Here is a 25,340-nt window from a genome sequence, read left to right on the forward strand (position 1 = left end):
TATTACTAAGCTAATTTTAAAATGAAATCCAGCACTTGAATGCATACAGATGATTTACAGAATAGGCTGTCTCTTCATGTTCAGTTCTTTCTACATCATCTCATGAGTTGATTTGCCCTCTGTAACAAGGACATGAATATTCTAATATTTGCTGTACTAGATAAATTATTCCCAAGCTGGAAACCATTTAAATTAATTAGCATCACATAGTATATTTTAAACAAAGCATTCAAGAGGATTCCTCCCATCTGTTATTGTGTAGGATATCTAAATTTATTCAAGATTTGGGCTTACTCTGCTCTCTCAATGAGATCTCATTTTGAACACCACACCCAGCTTTAGGAAGTGCCATTCAGGAAGGCTGTGGACAAACTCAACTGAAGGGCTCCAGCAACATTAATCAGAGATATAAAAAAAACCCACAGCCAATAGAAAAAGGCTAAAGGAGCTGTTAAACAAGACAAACTTAACTCTAACAGAAGAAGGGTTCAGGTAGCAGTTAAACTAAAAATTCATCATTACTGATACAGAATCTGATGATGATTTGGGACATATATAACCTCTTCACTACCTTACTGTTCAAACACTTACCTTCCCCCTACATTGATACCAACTGAAATGAAAGTCCATCAATCACCACAATGCAAGTCTGAGGTTCATTCTTCTTTTGTAGCCAGAAGCATTGGTTATTTTAAGACATATTTGTAAATCATTTACAAAGAGTAGGTTCAAGCTGGAGTCATGCTTTAGCAGCGTTATGGCAATCTGCACCTTGATATGATTTTGAAATATTTATAAAATAATCTTGCTTTCACTTCAGATCAATAACCCTGCCTTGACAGGTAGTATTAGCATTCACAGACTGAAAATGCAAGGTAGCCTCCAGTACTTGAGGAGAAACAGAGATGGGATCATACCATGATTTAGAACAAGTCCAAAAAAACCATGAAGTATGCTTTCCTTATGGGGAGCAATAATGTGTAATTGCTTACATGATCATGGAAATTATTGCATAGTGTGGTCACAAGCAGACTGAGGAGAATTTGAAGTGCAACTCTACAGGTTATCTTCCTTTTTCAAAAAAAAATTAAGGGCCTAGCGTGATTTTAGAGCTAATTATCAAGAGTCATTGTAATTACACCCTTTCATTACAACTGTCCATTCTTTTTCCTATACAGCAATGACTTTTCACAGCTCCTAACCCAATACTCACTGTTTGGATTTGTACATGCCCTTTACTCAGATAACAGCTTTGCCTCCAGCTGATCTGGAGGGATGGCTGATTGCAGCAGGATACAATTTCCCCCCTCCCCAATTTGCACACATACAGCACAGAATAAGTACAGACTCCAAGCTTTACATAAATACTCACCAGCTTTTGTATCATTATCCCAATCCCATGCCTCTAATATTAATGTGAACGACCTCTGAAAAAAAAAAAGGCACCAATTAGACAATAATAAAAAACTGTTATAACCAGACAAACCGATTTGAAATAAGCAGATATTACTGCTACAAGAAAGCCAGCCGAAAGCAGTAGCAAATTTCACTCCTCTGTTGTCATGTGAAAGCCCTTGAAAGCATCTTCTCAAAAGCATGAAATATAACAGCATTAAAAACTGTGGGACAAGCCATGCTACCAGCGAAACAAAAACATTCCACGCACACACACACATATTGAGGACTGAATTATTATCACTCTCCTCCCACTGCATCTAATTCTCAGCTTTGCTTAGCCACAGAAATCCTTTTCAGAAGCAGCCCTAAAAGGTTTAAATGAAATGAGGTTCTGAACCTTGGGAAACAGCTGGGATATTTAAGACTTAAACAACTGAACCACCTCCTCCAAAATGAGAATGGAATGAGAGCCGTCCTTTAAAAAGCACATGAAAGATAAGTCTGTACCAGACTTCTGTTTTACAGAAAAACATATCTAAAGAAGAAATACACAATTCACCCTGCATCTATGAAAAGTTTAGACTTCTTTCTCATGAAAGGGTAGCATAAAAAACAGATCTACAAAAGACACAGCAGAAACAATTATTACAGTAAGCACACCTGGCACTGTACTTTTCCCTGAGGAAAGAAAAACCCCATGATTTCAGATAGTTCCTAAATGATTTAGAAAAAAACATGAAGCCTTTACTTCACTAAACCAAGGCTTCAGGCATTTTCCTTGGTTTATGATCAAATATGTAGGACAGATGTTGATATTCGAATACTAAGCTTATTTAGAAAAAAGTTATGCATACAGTTAATTTTTAACTGTTTTGTGATGAACAAGAATAGCTGTCAAACCATTCAGCTTTGATAGTTTCCAAGTGCCACAAGTAACATTGAGATCCTCACATACATTCAAAATCAAGGAAAAACCATCAGGAACAGAAAGGAGTTATTGCACCACTACCCTAAAGTCCTCCTCTACACATTTTCATGCACAGCCAAGCCCTGATGTGTGCACAGTTCACAGCCTAATGATATATAAATCCACATGGGTATGGGGACATTCAGCCAAGAAACTGCAAGGACCCTCTTTGGAAGAGGATTGTGTAAGAATTCAGGCATCTTTCACAGGGTCATTAGGACTATTTTACTGTTACATCAAGAGATGTTTCTTTTTATATTGAGATAGCTTCTTACATACCTTTCACATCCCTCAACTCCACACCAAGGAGGGTTGATCATAACACTGAAACCTCCCCATTTTAGAACAGCAGCAACAATAGGATCAGTGCAGCACTCCAAGCAGGGCTTTCTGTTTGAGGTCCTCCATGACTACAGCAGAATCATCCTCCTCAGAAATGCACTTGAGTGCTTATTTTCCTACTGCTCAGTTATACTAACATACAAACCACAATACAGCCTTTGAAACTAAGTCTTTCTACTCTATTTTCAGCTTCAGACATATACTAGGGAAGATGATTTTACATCACTGAAACAGGTTTAGTGGTGACTATTTAGACTAGACTAAAGAAAGGAAGAGAAAAGAGAGCTTGGCAGTGACCATATTGGACGCAGACATACTTGAGTTTGTACTGCTCTTGGAAATGGACAACTGAGAGAGACAGTTGAGAAAGCAAAGGGCTCTACCTCTGAGGCATGACAGCACAGCTCAATTCCACCCAATTATTAAAGACAAACATCAGCAGAGCATTTTAGTAGCTTCACCCTCCAACTCCCTGCACTCCCCTGTCTCGGCACTTCAGGAAGCAGATAGGAAGAGGGGTTGCAGGTAGTGTTTTCAGAGTACAGTAGAATCCTACCTGCTACCTGAAAAAAACACCATACATTGAATAGCTGAAAAAAGTTCTATATAATACTGCCCTAACATCATCTTCTGGCAACAGCATGTCTCCTTATTTTGTATCAAAATTATGAACTAATCCAGACAGAATTCTGCCAATCAATGCCAAGTCCAAAGTTATCCACATCTTCCACTTTTAACTACTTACCTTCTAACACATCTCTTAGTTTTCCTGTGTTGATTTGTATTAGAAGTATAGACCAGTGTTCAAGTGCTTCAAGATGTCCATTTACTTATGTAAGGGCTGGTCTTTCCTACTTCTGCTGCGTCTGACTGCCCACAAAAAGCAGCAAAAAATGTAAGATGGACTTGGTGTCTTAGGAAACAGACCAGTCATCTATGCTTTCCCATCATACCACTTGAAAGCAGATTTGTATCTGTGCTCAGGATGCTAAGAAATTTTCATGGGTAGAGAGTTGCATGCAATGCCCAGCATGATCATGCTGGACAGTGTGAATGAGGATAAAAAGGCATTCTACCCATTTTAAGATGCTTAAAACAAGAAATCACACAGCCCTGGTTTGGTGGCAAACCTCGTGGTTTGGCATAGTCTCTGGAGCAGAAAATACTACTTTACAATCCTATAAAAACTTAATAGCACATTATGAGCAGCTATGACTCTGGTGCAGAGCTGCTCCTCCAAAACGTGGAGGAGCCCACACAGCTCGTGCTGCCTCCTCGTGGCTTTGCAAGCCCCAGGTCCCACAGGCCTGGTCTCCAGAATTTGCTTTGGCCATCCTCCCACTGGTCAAGAACCACAGCCCACCTGTAATGAGTTTAAAGAACCTACACAACAAAGACAAGGCAAAGACTTTTAAATCCTTTCACTTCCCTGTGTCTACTTTTATGGGTGACCAGGCTGGCACTTGGCTGCTCACATGAACAAGCATTTGGAGTGTAACCTTTCAGGAAGGCTTTCAGTCACACTTACAGGAGATTAGAGATGTTAATCAAATGGCATTACACAGTACTGATAGACAAATGTGTATTTATTGGACCACCAGCTTCAGCTGGGACAGTTCTCAGTTGGGCAACTTCTGCTCTCTGCTGAGTTACTCAGTCACCCTTTAAAAACCCCAAACAGACACAGCAAGAATGCAACTGTAAAACTTATTTTTATAGCTATTTTACCTCTAGAGAAGATAGTTAAGGTTACCAACCCAACCTGTCACCCTTCCTCATCTCCAGCTGGCCAATAACTCGGAAGAGGAATTCCTCCCTGTGGTAGTGCAATGGATCATCACATTCCAACTACTACACCTCAAAAGAGAAAACTGGTCCTTAACCCACTCGTTCAATAAACCCAGTCTTTCCCACTACCACATGTACCAAGTATTGCACTAGATCTGCTTACATGTCTTTGAATTTTGCACTTCACTGTAAAACGACAGCTGAAAATTTACAAAAAAGCATCTGTGTTACTAAGTATGTTCATAATCTGCGGCAGTGAGAGCTTCCCAGTTATGGCTCAATTATCAGAAATATGTTTTACTACCAAAATGATTTATTAACAGAAATTTTAACATCCATACCCTCACCCTGAGGGTAATCTTACCTAATAACCAGAGTAAGCACTGAAGTTTAATACCACTAATGAATATAAATTTTAAAGGATATTTTCACTTCACACTGGCCACACTCATTTTATGAAAACTCTACCATCAGCTGACGTGAGTCACATCTGCACTTTTGTACAGAAAGTCTTAACACAGATTAACCAACACATCTACTGACACCAACTGCAAGTAACTCCTCTATAGCAGAGACATTGACACCTGACATATTTCTTAAATTGCACTCACAGAAAACAGCAACAGAACTTGCATTAATTTACATCTTGTCCAGCAAGATGTATCTATATAGCAAATATTTAACACCCTCACATCATCCAGCAGTGTCTTGGATTTTTGAGGTATCTTTAATATGAACAGACTTGCTTGGAAGTTATTTAAGATCATGTTCTCCACAGAGACTGTTGATATAAGTGTGCTCAAATTCATGCATAAACCTAACAAAAAACACTACACAAGTATCCTAAAAATGTCCCGAAATCATGAGCCTGATGTATAATACACACACACACCACCACACCTGCTGCTTTAACTCGCACAGAACTCTTGCTGTAGGCTAACAGAACAGCAGGACATGCATATTCCAGTCTGCTCTGATCTCTACAAAAAGCTTTGTGAAGTATTATCTGTTGTTCATTTCAACTAGTACTAGCAAAATATTTAGAGAACATTGTTAAAGTGACCATGGCACAGATTTGAGGGGGAGGGGATAGGGGTATGGAACACAGCACTGGAAACAGACCCGATTCTACTGACTCTGATGATTAGGTTTATTTTTTGAATGAATTAAACACACAACATCATCATTTGTGCTCATCAACTCAAAACTCAAGATGTTAAAGGCTACGAGTCAGAAGAGCATCAGTGCACTTCTGCAGAAGAGCACAGCTTATGCAAGAGCCACTTTGTAGGAGTTAACTAAACAGATATGCCAAGTAGCTTGGAAAGATACAAATTAAGTCTGTTGATCCTGGTGATGCTGCCTCAGTTGTGTTTTTTTCCCCTCAGGATTGCTGTTGACACAAGCAACTTCAAAGCATTATTCCTGTGTTTACACTAAACAAAACACTCCCCATACTATCCCAGAGACCTCCCTTCTGGGGAGGGGGGAAACAAGACCTGTAATATTGGTTTGGCACTGTCTTTTCATGAACTGTTACTATCACCTTGGTATCTGCAAATCAACATTCAAAAGGTAGGGGTTTTTTTTCTGGCAAACCAGTCATGTCAGAATTTTCATCCCAAGAGAGATGATCAATCTGATGACAGCATTTTCAGTCAGGTATAGAACTTAGAGTCTCCAACCCACAGTCTGAAAAATGCCGAAGATGAAGCATGAGCTGAAATCAATACTTAAAGTTTTCTGCATCAATAACATACTATTGTGACTTTTATGCTAACAGACAAAAAGTTACTAATTTCACATGAATAAAAGGACTGAGTGGATTGTCTACACAGAAAAACGCTTTAAGAATCAGCTATGAAGCAGAAAAAAGTGTTGCTCCTAACAAATCCCAAGCCCATCTTATCTTCCTGTTCTACAGTCACACAGTAAATTCAGGGTCTCATCTCCATTAAATACTGTTTCTTTTCAAACCTCAATCATGCCCAGGAAACATTTGTACTCAAACATTTCAACTGTCCAAACACTGGATAGCATATCAGTAGTCTTAATGCAGGTTAACTTTTGGAACTTCTGGAACAAGCCACCCCCACTATTTCTTGCAGCCAAGTCCATTAAGTCTTGATCAGCACACTTGCCTTCATAAGAAACTTTTAGTCAAGTGTGACAAGTATAGGTCTGGGGGCTTGCCCCCCTCTTTTTTTGTTTCAGCACCTCTCCCCCTCCCCCAGGCAGCCTGCTTGCCATGGAAAAAGCTGACTTCAAGGCAAGCATATTCCATTTCCTTCCCCAGGAACTCTGCAGCAAGTTCATACAACTTCCTCATGAATAACCCAGAGGTGGAAAGTGAATAAGGAAAAAATGAAGAAAGATTCTGAGAAGATCTAGGACTCACAGTCAATAAAAGTTTAAGGTCTGCAAGTTTATCTTTTAGAAACAGATTATTAAGTCATAAAAAGGACCTCTACTGAAGGAGTAAATCATCCTCATTTGGTGGGAACATGGGGGTTGGGGGCAGGGACAGGATAGAAAGTTTTTTCTGAAACTTGAAAGATATTTCAGCCACTTGCATGCAAGAAGCTTGTTTGCTGAATTCAGAGACCATCTATCATGCAAAATCATAAAGGTGACCATCCTCTACATCTTCATTTTTCATTTAATGAGTGAGCATAGTGAGTCCTAAACAGAAGTTTTTCCCTCTTTGGAAACTAGGGCCAAACAACCCCCCCATTTTATTAGGAGTGGAAGACTGGGTTAAAGTCCTGCAAGCATCAGCAGTTGAGCAAGTTCGAGTTTTCTATTTGAGAGCAATTACTGCAGTTATACTCCTCTTGGCCCAGTCACAAAAGCAAGATGATGTTTACAAACTCTGGAGCCCTACTGTTGTGCGAGGGGAACTCTTGGTGAATTAGCCCCACCTGACAATCTTTAGGAAGTCTGCAAAACCAGGGAGGTGTGAGAGGGGCTATTTTTTGCCATGGTTAACAGACTGATATCTCCTCCTACATGAGTCTGAACACTCATTCCACTCCTCCACCAAACTAAGCAAAACCCAAGCTGGAGGGATGTGTATGTGTGTGTGCATACGGGGGTGGCAGAGGGAAATCTAGACTATTAAGATCATTTCATTGCAAGAAGAGCACGAATAAAAACAACAGGTGAATAAGAGTCAGTCCTGGAGTTAATAGATCAAATTTAACACCCAGGTAGAGACTCACTTCAGGTAAAGAAAATTACCCAGCAACTAGGTGGAAGAATTCTATCAACAACCAGCTGCATGCATCTGAAAGATAAAACAACTTGAAGGAGGAACTCAAAGGGGTATTACAACACCTATTTGGCAGTGCCTAGTGTTTTACAAAACAGGAGCAGTGTGCTTCTCTCCAGGGTGATCAAACCACCAGGATCCTGACATACCTTACCAGAGAACACATCTATACTAAGATCTTCAGGCGAAAGTCTGAAGAGACACTGATCCTCCTGCAGTGGCAGAATGCAGCAGGAGTTTCTCAGAAGTGCTCTCTATATCATGGGACAGCAAACATTTCAGCTGTGGAGCTCTTAAAACCATCTCAAGTCACATACTAGCCTTAGCTAAGGCCTGTACGAAACAGAGACCCATTTTCACAAAAGCCCAAAATGCCATGACAGACTGGAGCTTCTCAAGGCAGGATGTTAATACAGTCACCTCAGACCACATAAAAGCAAAGTGAGAGCCCTCAGGAGATCTATCTACAGAAGCTAAACCATGGCAATAAAGACTCCACAACTTTCTTGTAACTTGGCACCCTAGACAGAAACTCAAAGGACATCTCAGCCAAGTCAACCTTATGACAAATGGCAAGTCAGAGATGGCACATTTAGTTCAGCACTGGCCCTGACCTCTGATAGCACCTGTCAGGCAGCTGCTGCAGCTAGGAGCCAGGAGCATCCCTGAGGAAAAAGGCACCCCAGGAACAGTTCTCACAGCACCAGAAACAAGTAATTAGCTTCTCATTTAAAAAAACCTGCAGGAGATGTGACCAGGCAGCAGACACGTGAGGATTTCATCTGAAGAAGAGCTCATCTGCTGACTTCTCAGCTCCTAGAAGAGCCCCTCCCTGATTTAAAGCAGTGCCTTTCACCATTACACACATAGCAGTAATGCTAGTCCAAGGGAACAGCAGCAATGCTTGCCTCTGCTTTTTATAGCTGTCTGCTATTCATCCCCACCCTATCCATCCCCCTTCTCCTGATTCCAGCATGTACACATCTCTGCTGTGTTCAGGGAGATTAAGTTCCAACTATGAAGTCCGAGCTGCCAACTGTGGCCACTTAAATTTCAACAAACACCATAGGATTGACTTAGAAATCATCTCTTTTCCATATACTTTCAGAACAATAAAAAAACCCATCAGTGAAAATTCAGCTACTCAGGACTCCCATGATAACCTGCCTTTCTTGAGATTTTCCAGCAAAAAACAAGAAGATCAATGTTTAATACCAATCCATGCTATAAGCTGTCAGCTTTTTTGAAACACTTCTGTTTTACTGCAAATGCCTTCTGCCTATGCCATTTCTCTGCCTATGTACCTCCTCTGTGACACAAGTCTCAACAAAAGTATTGGCTGATAAAACTAACCAATACATCGAGGAGGAAAGATTATTTTTTTCCCAACTGAATAAGCAAGTTTAATGCTTATGAAAAAATAATTTCATCTTAGATGAATGACCAGTGACTTTATTTTAGTTACTAGAACAATGGAATTCTAGGTGGTCTTTAAACGACTTCTTAGTCTTATTCTTTTCTCTTTCCATGATATCTTTCTTTGTTGAATTCTGTTGTAGTAGGAGCACAGCGTTGCAAATCTCATTTTAACTTCCAACCTTGTTGAATGTAAACTAATTTTCATGGAGCCCATCACAACCCTGGGTTAATGACACCTGTGACCTTGTTCTTCTGTGCAAATGTGTACTGATAAGCAGGGTTTCACTAAACAGATCTTTTGATTACCATAACCAGCTACTCCTTCAATCCACCAAAGCCATGCAGCTTCTCCCAGCTAAGCGAGTTTCCTTCACAAACTCAACACAAGTTCTTTGATCACAGCAAGATATCTGCCTCCCACTCTTTTCCATGTCTTGACTACTTAATATTTAGAAGGCCGTTGAAAAGAACACCCTGGATAGGAAAAGAACTTAGAAAAACAAAAAGCTTCCAGGAAGGGGACTGTAGAAATCAAAGGTCCAGAGAAATGCAAGAAGAAGGAAGAAATAATCAAGTTATTTCCATAAGAGAAATTAAAAAATTGGCCAAAACTCCTCAGCCTGGAAAAGACACAACAGGAGCACGTGACAGAAGCCTAAATGCTGCAACAGGCCCTGGGGACAGGTCAGGAGTAGATCATCTATTTCCATGGTCTTGGCAAGAACTAAAAGGTAAGAAAGGAAGCTAAAAGGAGCCATGGCCAGAAGAAATGAAGTCAAAGAAGATGGCATTTTAGGCAGAACTTGGCCAAATGCTACACAGGTGGCCCAAGGGAAAAGTGGTTTTAAGAGTTTTGTGGGTCCAAGGACAAACTGGCACAAATACTTCAGAGAGACCAACCACAACTACTTCTGGAGCTGCCCAGATTGAAAACTAAGCTAGGGACAATGACAAGCAGTTTTCTATATTCTTGCCCTTGATCCCCCATGAACATTTGTTTATACTCCCTGAACTCCAGTTCCAGTACAGGTGTGGTTTTGAAGCAAGCATTTCACTTTTCTGATGGCTGACATTAAAACAAGACGGTGCTCAAATTAATAAAACAATTACACTGTGGAATCTTGCACTGCCTGAGACATTACCATCCATCCCAGGATAATCAAAATTGTGACCAAGCAGTGTTTGAGGAAGAAAAGGAAGCCAGGAGAAACAAAGCACAATTCTAAATCAAATTTGTAATTTTATCTTGGAACTTCTCTTTGAAAACAATGACAGAAGACATAATTGAAAAATCTAATCAAGATTCTCCTTTCTGTAACACTGAAATGTCACATGAAATAGAACAAATGCAGAAATCACCAACCCATGTATGCTATTCAGTCACGTACCTGTTGCAGTGAATGCAACAAATGCTATTCAGATAAAAAAGACAAGCTGAGCTAAATCCACTAACTGAGAGATCTTATTTAGAATAAAGATTTAGAGGACTGTAGGCTTCTGAAACTTCCCCTGAGGAAAAGGTAATCCAGACAGCCTTTTAATAGTGATTAAGTCAGGTGACACAAAGCAGAACATACTGTCATTCAAGGCAAGACAACAGAAAAGCTCAAATACAGCAAGCACTTATTTCACTAGAAGAAGATTGACAAGTGTCAAGTGAAATACAAAGCTCAATGATTTCATAGCAATTTTTCACACAAAAATTCATCAGCGCATTTGTGACAATAATCCTGGTTTAACTATAAGAAAAACACTACTTGTTTTGGAGAAGACTGGTATACCAAGGTTTACACAGAAAAATAACTGATAATTTCACTATTCATCTTCAAACTTTAGCTATTCTATTTACACTAGCCAAAACTGGCTTCCATGTGGCACAGATGAAGGCTAGTGCTATTCCTAATTAACCTTCCCCCACTAAGAAAGTGATTCTGCACCATCTACGTGTGTCACTGAGCCAAGTGTCACACCAGCCACACATGTTATTCCATACCAGCTGAAGAGCAAGCAAGGAATACTTCCCCCATTAAAAGCTGGGCCTCTCAGCCACTCAGGAATCAGTCTAAGGAACAAAACATCATATTTATTCTCCAGGGAGAATTAGGGGAAGAATAGAATAGGAAAGGCAAAAGATTAGTTCAGCATGACTAGCACAGAAGCTGTGAAGGCAAGAGCATCTGTGACAGTCTGGAAATAACAGCTAAAAATTGTTAAGACTTAAAAGATGAAAGGAAATAAAACATAAAAAACACTCACAGACTTGCTACAGGACTTCCCCTACTTGATTGAGCCACCCCAAATGCAACGCTACTCTCCATAAAACACAACTTAAAATCACATTAGGAATCCTTGTCATTACACAAGATCCCAGACACAAACTACTGGAAGAACCAATCTCTTCAGAGCAAACCAGGTTAATTAACTGCATCTCCAAAACATGCCTCTAGACACTCTGCATGGACCCCTGGAGTACTCCTGAGAAATGGAAACAGCAGATACATCGTTTTAGCCATTTGGCTGTGCCTCAATATCTGTGTGCCTGACAGTTGCTACAGGCTCAGCCAGGCCTCAGACAACACAGATTTGGAATTTGAGCAGAGATCAGAATCCTTAGTGACCTCAGGAAATACGTTTTGGACCAAAATAAACAGGAGTAGAGAAGCAGGAATCACACGCCTGGATCCATACCTATACAGAGGTAAACCAACCGCTGGTAATGTTTTTCATTTGAACTTTTTCACACTCTCTAGTAAGAAAAAAATGCCTTTAAAGTTTTTGTCAGTAAGCACGCAAGACCTTCTCCTGCAGCTCTCCAACAAGTCCTGAGAAAAGACTTGCAGAAACTCAATACCTTTTGACAGCTCTGTGAAACTGCTTTTCTTCCAGGTAAAGGAAGCCCAGCTCATCAATTCTATTCTAACCTCCAACAAAAAACATGGCAAAAGCATCTTGGAGCTGATCCTCAGATCTGTTGGGCAAAAGCCTAGCATCCCATAAAAAGCTTTAGGCATGTGGAAAACAGGCCTCAAAAAAGGAGAGCTTGTCCCAGCAGCAATGCTCTGTTTATACATGGCCACTGTGAAAGAAAAATCAACACCATAGAGAAGAATGACATGTACACAAAGTAAAATACACCTGAAAACAGTCTTAAAACCACCCTGCTCATCACTTTGCTTTGTTTCAGGTAGTTGATAAGAGCTAATGATGAGCACGGAATACTAAACAGCTATACAAGAACCATTAGTCATTATTCCTACAGGCACAGCTCCCCTCTGCTAATTTACCTTTAAAATTTACCTAAAACCTTTATACAGTCTGATTAAAAGTTAACAAATATTTGGGTATCCTTTGATATGGGTGTTACTGTGCCTGTCCCAGTGAGGTTTCTCAAAAGTATATTGGAATATAAAATAGCCTTAGCAAGATATTGTTCTACACAATAATAATTAATTTCTATACAAGAAATTAAGTAGTAGAGAAGCCAGCCAATTCGCAGCACTATTTTAAGTACAACAGCTACCAGACAGAGCAATAAGATTTGAGATGGAACACAATAACCATATAAAAGGAAGAGACAACATCCTAGTAGTCTACCTGATAATTGTGAAACAAGTATCACAGCTTGTATTCTGCCTCTCTCTCAAACAGGAGAGCCTAGTTAACATTCCCCAGTTGCATTTCTCTTTTTGATAGTTCGAGAGCAAAAGCAGCAGAAAGGAAAATGAAATTAACCCCACGTGCATCAAACCTGAAAACACACTTGAACCTTAAATAACAGCCTTCCTTGCTATTCAGGTTGATTTTTGAGATTAGAAATGGAAATTAAATCAGAAATTATACACAGTATCAGAGTGGCAATTCCAGTAGATGTTTCTTTGCTAGTATCCAGTTTTAATGGACAGAAAAAAAAAATCAGAATCCACTGGTTTAGATAGAAGATCATAGGATTAAGTATCAACACACACTTTCCCCAATCATTATGTTACAGGAAATAGTCCAGCTATATCTTAAAATACTTTCATGACTTCACAGCTAGTAAGCTTCAGTCCTTTCCACCACAACTGGAGATGGCACTGGGAGTTTCCAGAAATCCACCCAGTTAATCCAATAGCAAAGAACAAAAGAAAGTATTGATGAAATTAGGGAACAGAGAAAAAAGACTAGATAAAGAGACATGTACAAGTACAGTACCAGGCAGACACTTGGGGACCATCTGAACACCACTCTATTAGATTTAAGCAGGAGCTTTCAGCCTTGCTACCACCTTTGAACTGTTTCAGACAAACTTGATATTAACCAAGTATCCATGTCCTACTCTTTTCCTAAAGTTTTGGAAGAAGTCCAAGATAAATTAAGCCCATTATACACACACTTTCTTGTTGCATTAATGAAAGCATAGCTAGATTGTCTCTTTTGAAGTGTATGTAACAACCATGAAGACGCATTAACGGTTAGTGCAAGACTTGTTTTATGCTAATATTTAGAATTCAAAGATGAACTAGTAATTAATACTGCTCTTCCCCTCCCCTCTGCACTCCATGTGGCATGGATATTAGTGTCCTCTGGGCACTTGAAGCCATGCATCATTATAATTTCAACTTGAAGTCAAGAGGGAATTAAACTAACTATGTAATAACATACTTTAATTATTGTTCTAAACACAGAACACCTGCATGCACTCTCTTTTGTATTGGAAATATGCATACTAAGAAGGTAAGCAAATATATTAAAAAACAGATATGCCCCCAAGTTCTATGTATGCAAAGACCCCAGGAATACAGAGTAGTGTTTTAATCTTAATCCTTTTAAATAATATTAGCAGTTGATAGCACTTCAATCTTTCCCTTCATTTTTGAAAAAGCAAATGCCCACAAAACCAAATCCAGCTAATGAGCTCTAAATGTCTTGCCTTTGGAAGAGGAGAGGCCCACACTCAATCACTGCTCCTGAGGGAGCAGAGATTGTGGCACTGTTTTCCTAAGTCCTCTTCAATTCCCTCATCAGTCCTACCCAACTGAGTCACCTCTAGAGTTCCTTGGGCAGCAGCAGCCACAGCTGAAAGGGGACATGAAACAAAGACTCCACTGGCCACAGTGATGGCAGCAGCTGATAGCTCAAACCCTCATGCAACACTAAAATTGCATTCTTTTCCTCCCATGGCTTTGGTTCTGAGCACAGGTATCATCACCACAGGCCTTCTCAACAATAAGAAACATAAATATTGTGTTTGTTTGTCTCTGTTTTATTGCTACATTGTGTCACACAGCAGTTTCAGTCAATTTGAACTTCACATTTCCATAAGAAACTTATCAATCCGTGTAGAACTGCTCATGGCTGGTAACAGAAGTGTCATTAATGCAAAAGAAAGGGACAACACACCTAAGCTGTCCTTCATTTCAGCCCTCAGTAAAACACCAGCTCATTTTTCAACTTCTGCGCATGCTAAAGAGGCTGGCAGGGAAGCAATCAGAAATAAAACACCTTATTTTAGTTATCTGTAAACTTACAGGAATAAGTTGAGCAGAAAAATAAGAGTCACCACTAACAGTGGATGCAAGTTCTTTCATGTAGATCAATACTCACAAGGAACTTGAGTGAAGGATTAAACAGGGATTATGCACACAGTCAAATATACATGGTAGAGTCAGAGTTTAGCTGTGAAAAAACTAAGTTTATAAATGCATCAATCATATCCCAGCAGCAGGACTGAATCTTCTGAACAGTGCTTTGTGGCTACAGTAAATCTTTATCACATTCGCAGAACCAACCACAATACTGGATTTAATTACTATCAAAAATTAATTGCTTACAGCAGCAAAGAAACACAGCATAAAACAGCATATGTAGCCCAAGCTATTTGGATACACAACAACCAAGACATGATCAATCCCACTGTAACAAAGTAGCATCAGAACATCAATATCCAGTCATCTCTTTCAAATTCACATAAACTGGAGGGGATCTGCTATAGCTTTACATTACAAATTAGACAAAAACCACAAATGGGAACCTTTGCAAGGAAAACTTTGTAACAACGGTAGAAAAGTACATGAAGCAGCCTTTGAAACTAAGCACATGCCCTGCAAATTAACTCTAAGCATGTAAATTCAAAATGCTTCTCTATTTTTTCCCCTTCTCCTTCCACTGACATGGATCTAGAAGCTATGAAAGGGAGATTATGTCATCAAGTCTTCAAATTTATTTCATTGCTGACCCCCAGTTACTCCTCTGGTGGGTAACAATGTTATAGCTTTCCTCATAAGCCTATTGATGGAGAACACAACAAAGCCATGGAAACTAGGCCAACATTAAAAAAAGCAAGAGTAATTTTGTAAGTCCAAAGCTGGAGTCATAAATCAAAAACGTCCCAGTGACTACTTTACAATTTCAGCACTTCATCTGCCACTGACTCCCTGCTGTTCCAACTTTCTCCAGATTCCTTGGCAAGCTGAAGATTCAGAGTACCAAATCTTTAAAATCCATCCTAATGGCTTAGGGACAAACAAATTATCATTGATAGCAAGCTGCCACAAGCCAAGACTATCTTCTCTCCTATCAGCCAAAGCTTATTTTGTTTACCTTACATTTGCAGTGATCTGGGAGTAGATATGAGCAGCCTGAGAAGCTCTGGTGATATGCAACAGTTTGTACTTCTGCCTGAGCCCTGTGACAATTAACATTCTGTACAAGCCCTCAGTCCAAGTCCAGGACACCCAGTGTTGGATAAAGGGAATCTGAATTCTGGAAATTAACCTCTCAAGAATTGCCACCAGCTAGGTTTGGGCAACCACTTTAACTTCACCTCTTCTAGAACAAGAGATGTGTGGTTTATAGCTTGGTAGTCTCCCCACAATCCTGAAGTTACCACAGCTGAACAGCAAACATCAGAAGGCACTGCAGGAGCACTAAATATCTGACAGCCAACACCTTTCATGCCTGTGCAAGTCCAAACACTTCATTTTCCCTACTTCCTTCCCTTCCTCACTTTCTGATAGGAGAAAGCACCAATTTGTATGGATGAATCATGGAAAAATACTGCTCTACAAAGGTACCCAACAGCCAAACACAACACTAAAATATTCTGGGCCTATATATAAACGTACGATTTAAACAATAGTTTATAACCAACACAGGGGTGCTATCAGGTCATTGTGGTCTGCAAAACCATTCACTACTGAGGGGCAGCACATGGATATACGTGCCCTTACCAGTCTAAGTAAGCTTGGTCTGACTTTTAGACTTTGCTGATTACACGTAGCCAGTTACATTAGACATTCCATGCTGTGATACAAGGAAAATCATGTAATTGTGCCATAAGAGAGTCAGAACTATCAAAATCACCACTATTAAAACAAAGAAAGGAAAAAAAAGGAACAGTAAATAAAACTATTAAGCTGTAGCACAGGTTACCAGACAAGTGCTGTTAAAATTGTCCTCAGTGAGTAGGAAGAACACTAAATAATACCAAAAATTGCACACCATAAAAAGCTTCTACTTCAGTAGTTTAACTGAAGATCAATAATTAAGCTATTTAAATATTTCTCAACTTACTGCTTAAAGCATATGTCAATCAAGTCTTCCAAGTATGAACAAGTTCCCTAATTAGATCTTAAGTTCTCCAGCTGGAATCCAGGACCTATTACATTAAAAGTGTAGATTCTGTCTTTACAAACTAGACTGTTGAACTTTGCAATGCTATAAACAGAATCATACATATTCAGGGGGGTAAAAAAAGGCAAGAAAAAAGGAAAGAACCCTATTTGATGCTTTAGTTAACTGCTAGCTCATGCAATAATTCTCTCCAAGTTGCATGAAGGGATATGGATATTTTTCTACCTACCATATGATACTGCATCAGTATTAAGATTCACTAAGAGTCTGAAAATGTAGAATGCATTCAGTTTGAATACAATATGCTTAAATTTATTTAAGATGGTATGTTCACAGTACTAGAAAGTACTGGAGAGACTAGAGACACAGTGGACTATGTGGAACTAGAAGAAGCACTGTAACAATAAATTAAATGTTATAATAATCAGATTGTAACATACTAAACAAAGCCCATCAGAACACATCCTGCTAGGAGCAAGATATATATAATCAGGACTTTCAAGCCCAAAGCAGGATGTAAACAGATTGCAGTTTGTGTACTAATACTCCAGCCTTATCTCAGATTTAAAAATTTAAACCCAACCAAAAAAAAACAACTTCAGAGAATGAGCACCTGTGCATCTGTCCTAGGGGCATATAATTGGTTACTCAAGGACTATTAGGCTGTTTCTTAGCAACCTCTGCAAGCTCTAATCAAGTAAGACTAAGATTGTCATTTAGCCTTGAAATGTCTTGTCCCTTCTGTCTAATGTAGCTTTCTATTGAGGAGCAAACAGTCATTGCAACCACAGATAAAATCCAGGCTTACTACATATTTAGAGTTCTTGTTATCAGAAGATCCTCATGTTAAATATGCTTTTTACACATTATTTAGCATCTGAAACAGTAATAATAATATTCAATTTTTTTCTCCTTTATATACAAATTAAAAGCTAGTTACAACTATGGTTTAACAAATGAGCATAAGGTATAGCTCAGCTCCTAAACAACACTTTATAACTGTAAATCATTCCCAAATATAATAACAGGAAAAATGGTTAATAGCAAAAGCAGTGGTAGTGACATTTCAGGTAAATAGCAAACATTTCTCTCAGAGCGGAATAGCATTTAAGTCTTTAGTGATGTTGAAATGTGTCAACTATGTTGCACACATTGGACTTCTAAAATTGACTATCTTCAAGCAGAGTCTGGCCATCAGACCAGAAAAAAAAAAAGCAAAAGCACTGGAACAATCAAAAAATAAACTCATCTGTTCAGTCCTAGTCTAGCATTGCTGCTTGTCTGTAGTATCAATGAGCACATGACAGACTGCTGAAGACAGCACTCAATCATTTACACAGAGTATTTTTTCCTATACAGTAAGCAAAGGCACCAAAAGGCTGGTTACATCAGCGATGGCCATCCCTCCCTGACCCAAGGTGACCTACACCAGAGCCATCACACCATTCTCCTCAGCTCTGTCCCTCCCAACAGACCTCCCCAGGTGCACAGAGGGGAGGCAGCAGCTCCAAGGGACCCCACCACCCCACGGGAGGCAGAAGGTCAGCGGTGTCTAACATGAACAGGCAGAGATGCTCCCACCTACCCACACTGGTTCATTCCCCAGCCCTGGGAGCAGGGCCAGGGTGGGGAGCTCAGGCTACACCTCCTGTGAGAGATGAACAGCTCCAAAGCACCGAATGGACAGCAGACGACTGCCAGCAGTCACCTCTGACCGGAGACTGACCCGTTTTAGACACCCACTGACCAAAGCCAGAGCAGATTTCTAGCAAAAAGCCCATCAGAGGTTTATCACAGCGCAGGAGAGGGAGGGAATGGTGGAATTACTGCCAAGGAGCAGCAGCAACTTTCCTTCAGGTAAGCAAATGGATAAGCATCAAGGAGTGAGAAGCACTGCCAGCATACCCTTAACTCCTCACTCCCTGAAGCAGCCTCTCTCCTTCCCCACTGATGCTCTCAAGCTCCTTCCAGATCAGAGACTTACAGCAGCTAGAACTGCAGAGGAACAAGGGAAAGCAAATGGGTGTGCTGGCAGAAAAGGCAGGGTCACTTTCTGATGATGTCTCCTCTTCAGGTTGAGCAGCTCTGAAACAGAGCAGGCAACACAAGCAGGACCCACACAGAGTTGACAAAACACTGGGCCTGTTTTCAGAAGAGCAGGGAGGGAAGCTTTCTGGCACACAGTAACCAAAAGCTCCTGCAGATGACTAAGTACACAATGTGATCATAGCTGCTTTATGAACTTAGGGTAGTTTTTAAAGTACACTCATAGCATGTATTTCAGAGCCAACACAAAGCAACACCTAGAGGAAAAACAAGCAAAGGAGTCAGACTACACCAAAAAAGATGAATTCCACTCATCTCACCTACATGAAGTGACTCAAAGCATTGCTCAACAAAGCAGTCACTGGCCCACAGGGGACAAAAGTAATTTTCAAAGTTAAAAAAGAAAATCATGATTTACCTTGCACATCTCAAATCTCCTTTCATACAAGAAAAGCTTTGTGACAAAAATACATATTAAATATACTAAAAATTAACGAGACATTTTCCAGCATTTTCTAAATCCAGAAAATGTAGTCGCTCCACATTATTAATTGTTTGACAAAAGCTAATTTTTTGCAGCTTTTGTACTGAAAAACAGTGAGCCTGCAATAGTTCCCAAAGCAAGCTGCATTTGCACAAGAAATACAAGCAGTAGCCTCAAACGTAGAAGGCAGCATCTGCCACAGAAAACCCCTCAACATCTACATTCACACTTGAGCCTCACAGGATCACTGAAGCCACCTAAAATACAGTGGGAACACAGTCTAGTTAGGCCAAATATGACAAGTCTGATATAACACAAACCAATTACAATTTCACTTCAACTACATTCAAGATAAACCTGATTGTTTAAAGCTACAAGTGGTCATGTCTCCAGCAAGAATAAGTTGAGCAGAAAAATAAGAGTCACCACTAACAGTGGATGCAAGTTCTTTCATGTAGATCAATACTCACAAGGAACTTGAGTGAAGGATTAAACAGGGATTATGCACACAGTCAAATATACATGGTAGAGTCAGAGTTTAGCTGTGAAAAAACTAAGTTTATAAATGCATCAATCATATCCCAGCAGCAGGACTGAATCTTCTGAACAGTGCTTTGTGGCTACAGTAAATCTTTATCACATTCGCAGAACCAACCACAATACTGGATTTAATTACTATCAAAAATTAATTGCTTACAGCAGCAAAGAAACACAGCATAAAACAGCATATGTAGCCCAAGCTATTTGGATACACAACAACCAAGACATGATCAATCCCACTGTAACAAAGTAGCATCAGAACATCAATATCCAGTCATCTCTTTCAAATTCACATAAACTGGAGGGGATCTGCTATAGCTTTACATTACAAATTAGACAAAAACCACAAATGGGAACCTTTGCAAGGAAAACTTTGTAACAACGGTAGAAAAGTACATGAAGCAGCCTTTGAAACTAAGCACATGCCCTGCAAATTAACTCTAAGCATGTAAATTCAAAATGCTTCTCTATTTTTTCCCCTTCTCCTTCCACTGACATGGATCTAGAAGCTATGAAAGGGAGATTATGTCATCAAGTCTTCAAATTTATTTCATTGCTGACCCCCAGTTACTCCTCTGGTGGGTAACAATGTTATAGCTTTCCTCATAAGCCTATCGATGGAGAACACAACAAAGCCATGGAAACTAGGCCAACATTAAAAAAAGCAAGAGTAATTTTGTAAGTCCAAAGCTGGAGTCATAAATCAAAAACGTCCCAGTGACTACTTTACAATTTCAGCACTTCATCTGCCACTGACTCCCTGCTGTTCCAACTTTCTCCAGATTCCTTGGCAAGCTGAAGATTCAGAGTACCAAATCTTTAAAATCCATCCTAATGGCTTAGGGACAAACAAATTACCATTGATAGCAAGCTGCCACAAGCCAAGACTATCTTCTCTCCTATCAGCCAAAGCTTATTTTGTTTACCTTACATTTGCAGTGATCTGGGAGTAGATATGAGCAGCCTGAGAAGCTCTGGTGATATGCAACAGTTTGTACTTCTGCCTGAGCCCTGTGACAATTAACATTCTGTACAAGCCCTCAGTCCAAGTCCAGGACACCCAGTGTTGGATAAAGGGAATCTGAATTCTGGAAATTAACCTCTCAAGAATTGCCACCAGCTAGGTTTGGGCAACCACTTTAACTTCACCTCTTCTAGAACAAGAGATGTGTGGTTTATAGCTTGGTAGTCTCCCCACAATCCTGAAGTTACCACAGCTGAACAGCAAACATCAGAAGGCACTGCAGGAGCACTAAATATCTGACAGCCAACACCTTTCATGCCTGTGCAAGTCCAAACACTTCATTTTCCCTACTTCCTTCCCTTCCTCACTTTCTGATAGGAGAAAGCACCAATTTGTATGGATGAATCATGGAAAAATACTGCTCTACAAAGGTACCCAACAGCCAAACACAACACTAAAATATTCTGGGCCTATATATAAACGTATGATTTAAACAATAGTTTATAACCAACACAGGGGTGCTATCAGGTCATTGTGGTCTGCAAAACCATTCACTACTGAGGGGCAGCACATGGATATACGTGCCCTTACCAGTCTAAGTAAGCTTGGTCTGACTTTTAGACTTTGCTGATTACACGTAGCCAGTTACATTAGACATTCCATGCTGTGATACAAGGAAAATCATGTCATTGTGCCATAAGAGAGTCAGAACTATCAAAATCGCCACTATTAAAACAAAGAAAGAAAAAAAAAAAAGGAACAGTAAATAAAACTATTAAGCTGTAGCACAGGTTACCAGACAAGTGCTGTTAAAATTGTCCTCAGTGAGTAGGAAGAACACTAAATAATACCAAAAATTGCACACCATAAAAAGCTTCTACTTCAGTAGATTAACTGAAGATCAATAATTAAGCTATTTAAATATTTCTCAACTTACTGCTTAAAGCATATGTCAATCAAGTCTTCCAAGTATGAACAAGTTCCCTAATTAGATCTTAAGTTCTCCAGCTGGAATCCAGGACCTATTACATTAAAAGTGTAGATTCTGTCTTTACAAACTAGACTGTTGAACTTTGCAATGCTATAAACAGAATCATACATATTCAGGGGGGTAAAAAAAGGCAAGAAAAAAGGAAAGAACCCTATTTGATGCTTTAGTTAACTGCTAGCTCATGCAATAATTCTCTCCAAGTTGCATGAAGGGATATGGATATTTTTCTACCTACCATATGATACTGCATCAGTATTAAGATTCACTAAGAGTCTGAAAATGTAGAATGCATTCAGTTTGAATACAATATGCTTAAATTTATTTAAGATGGTATGTTCACAGTACTAGAAAGTACTGGAGAGACTAGAGACACAGTGGACTATGTGGAACTAGAAGAAGCACTGTAACAATAAATTAAATGTTATAATAATCAGATTGTAACATACTAAACAAAGCCCATCAGAACACATCCTGCTGGGAGCAAGATATATATAATCAGGACTTTCAAGCCCAAAGCAGGATGTAAACAGATTGCAGTTTGTGTACTAATACTCCAGCCTTATCTCAGATTTAAAAATTTAAACCCAACCAAAAAAAAACAACTTCAGAGAATGAGCACCTGTGCATCTGTCCTAGGGGCATATAATTGGTTACTCAAGGACTATTAGGCTGTTTCTTAGCAACCTCTGCAAGCTCTAATCAAGTAAGACTAAGATTGTCATTTAGCCTTGAAATGTCTTGTCCCTTCTGTCTAATGTAGCTTTCTATTGAGGAGCAAACAGTCATTGCAACCACAGATAAAATCCAGGCTTACTACATATTTAGAGTTCTTGTTATCAGAAGATCCTCATGTTAAATATGCTTTTTACACATTATTTAGCATCTGAAACAGTAATAATAAAATAAATATTCAATTTTTTCTCCTTTATATACAAATTAAAAGCTAGTTACAACTATGGTTTAACAAATGAGCATAAGGTATAGCTCAGCTCCTAAACAACACTTTATAACTGTAAATCATTCCCAAACTTAGCAACCTCTGCAAGCTCTAATCAAGTAAGACTAAGATTGTCATTTAGCCTTGAAATGTCTTGTCCCTTCTGTCTAATGTAGCTTTCTATTGAGGAGCAAACAGTCATTGCAACCACAGATAAAATCCAGGCTTACTACATATTTAGAGTTCTTGTTATCAGAAAATCCTCATGTTAAATATGCTTTTTACACTTTATTTAGCATCTGAAACAGTAATAATAATATTCAATTTTTTTCTCCTTTATATACAAATTAAAAGCTAGTTACAACTATGGTTTAACAAATGAGCATAAGGTATAGCTCAGCTCCTAAACAACACTTTATAACTGTAAATCATTCCCAAATATAATAACAGGAAAAATGGTTAATAGCAAAAGCAGTGGTAGTGACATTTCAGGTAAATAGCAAACATTTCTCTCAGAGCGGAATAGCATTTAAGTCTTTAGTGATGTTGAAATGTGTCAACTATGTTGCACACATTGGACTTCTAAAATTGACTATCTTCAAGCAGAGTCTGGCCATCAGACCAGAAAAAAAAAAAGCAAAAGCACTGGAACAATCAAAAAATAAACTCATCTGTTCAGTCCTAGTCTAGCATCAGCAAACATTTCTCTCAGAGCAGAACAGTATTTAAGTCTTTGGTGATGTTGAAATGTGTCAACTATGTTGCACACATTGGACTTCTAAAATTGACTATCTTCAAGCAGAGTCTGGCCATCAGACCAGAAAAAAAAGAAAAAAAAAGGCAAAAGCACTGGAACAATCAAAAAATAAACTCATCTGTTCAGTCCTAGTCTAGCATTGCTGCTTGTCTGTAGTATCAATGAGCACATGACAGACTGCTGAAGACAGCACTCAATCATTTACACAGAGTATTTTTTCCTATACAGTAAGCAAAGGCACCAAAAGGCTGGTTACATCAGGGATGGCCATCCCTCCCTGACCCAAGGTGACCTACACCAGAGCCATCACACCATTGTCCTCAGCTCTGTCCCTCCCAACAGACCTCCCCAGGTGCACAGAGGGGAGGCAGCAGCTCCAAGAGACCCCACCACCCCACGGGAGGCAGAAGGTCAGCGGTGTCTAACATGAACAGGCAGAGATGCTCCCACCTACCCACACTGGTTCATTCCCCAGCCCTGGGAGCAGGGCCAGGTGCTCAGGCTACACCTCCTGCTCCTGTGAGAGATGAACAGCTCCAAAGCACCGAATGGACAGCAGACGACTGCCAGCAGTCACCTCTGACCGGAGACTGACCCGTTTTAGACACCCACTGACCAAAGCCAGAGCAGATTTCTAGCAAAAAGCCCATCAGAGGTTTATCACAGCGCAGGAGAGGGAGGGAATGGTGGAATTACTGCCAAGGAGCAGCAGCAACTTTCCTTCAGGTAAGCAAATGGATAAGCATCAAGGAGTGAGAAGCACTGCCAGCATACCCTTAACTCCTCACTCCCTGAAGCAGCCTCTCTCCTTCCCAACTGATGCTCTCAAGCTCCTTCCAGATCAGAGACTTACAGCAGCTAGAACTGCAGAGGAACAAGGGAAAGCAAATGGGTGTGCTGGCAGAAAAGGCAGGGTCACTTTCTGATGATGTCTCCTCTTCAGGTTGAGCAGCTCTGAAACAGAGCAGGCAACACAAGCAGGACCCACACAGAGTTGACAAAACACTGGGCCTGTTTTCAGAAGAGCAGGGAGGGAAGCTTTCTGGCACACAGTAACCAAAAGCTCCTGCAGATGACTAAGTACACAATGTGATCATAGCTGCTTTATGAACTTAGGGTAGTTTTTAAAGTACACTCATAGCATGTATTTCAGAGCCAACACAAAGCAACACCTAGAGGAAAAACAAGCAAAGGAGTCAGACTACACCAAAAAAGATGAATTCCACTCATCTCACCTACATGAAGTGACTCAAAGGCATTGCTCAACAAAGCAGTCACTGGCCCACAGGGGACAAAAGTAATTTTCAAAGTTAAAAAAGAAAAATCATGATTTACCTTGCACATCTCAAATCTCCTTTCATACAAGAAAAGCTTTGTGACAAAAATACATATTAAATATACTAAAAATTAACGAGACATTTTCCAGCATTTTCTAAATCCAGAAAACGTAGTTGCTCCACATTATTAATTGTTTGACAAAAGCTTAATTTTTTGCAGCTTTTGTACTGAAAAACAGTGAGCCTGCAATAGTTCCTAAAGCAAGCTGCATATGCACAAGAAATACAAGCAGTAGCCTCAAACGTAGAAGGCAGCATCTGCCACAGAAAACCCCTCAACATCTACATTCACACTTGAGCCTCACAGGATCACTGAAGCCACCTAAAATACAGTGGGAACACAGTCTAGTTAGGCCAAATATGACAAGTCTGATATAACACAAACCAATTACAATTTCACTTCAACTACATTCAAGATAAACCTGATTGTTTAAAGCTACAAGTGGTCATGTCTCCAGCAACCCTTTCCTATGCAGACTTTTTTATTG

At 39.7% G+C, this 25,340-nt stretch overlaps 1 protein-coding gene across 2 annotated transcripts in view; it reads right to left on the bottom strand.

The window, feature by feature from the left end:
• JAG2 (jagged canonical Notch ligand 2) overlaps positions 1 to 25,340 on the bottom strand; it is a 73,597-nt gene that overhangs the window by 41,062 nt on the left and 7,195 nt on the right. For both annotated transcript variants that reach the window (XM_039733039.1, XM_039733040.1), the window contains exon 3: positions 1,373 to 1,427. In XM_039733039.1, coding sequence (XP_039588973.1) covers positions 1,373 to 1,427 — 55 coding nt within the window. The remainder of the gene's footprint in view (positions 1 to 1,372; positions 1,428 to 25,340) is intronic.

This window comes from Passer montanus, unplaced genomic scaffold (genome assembly GCF_014805655.1).
Source record: "Passer montanus isolate IOZ18808 unplaced genomic scaffold, ASM1480565v1 scaffold82, whole genome shotgun sequence".
NCBI lineage: Eukaryota > Metazoa > Chordata > Aves > Passeriformes > Passeridae > Passer > Passer montanus.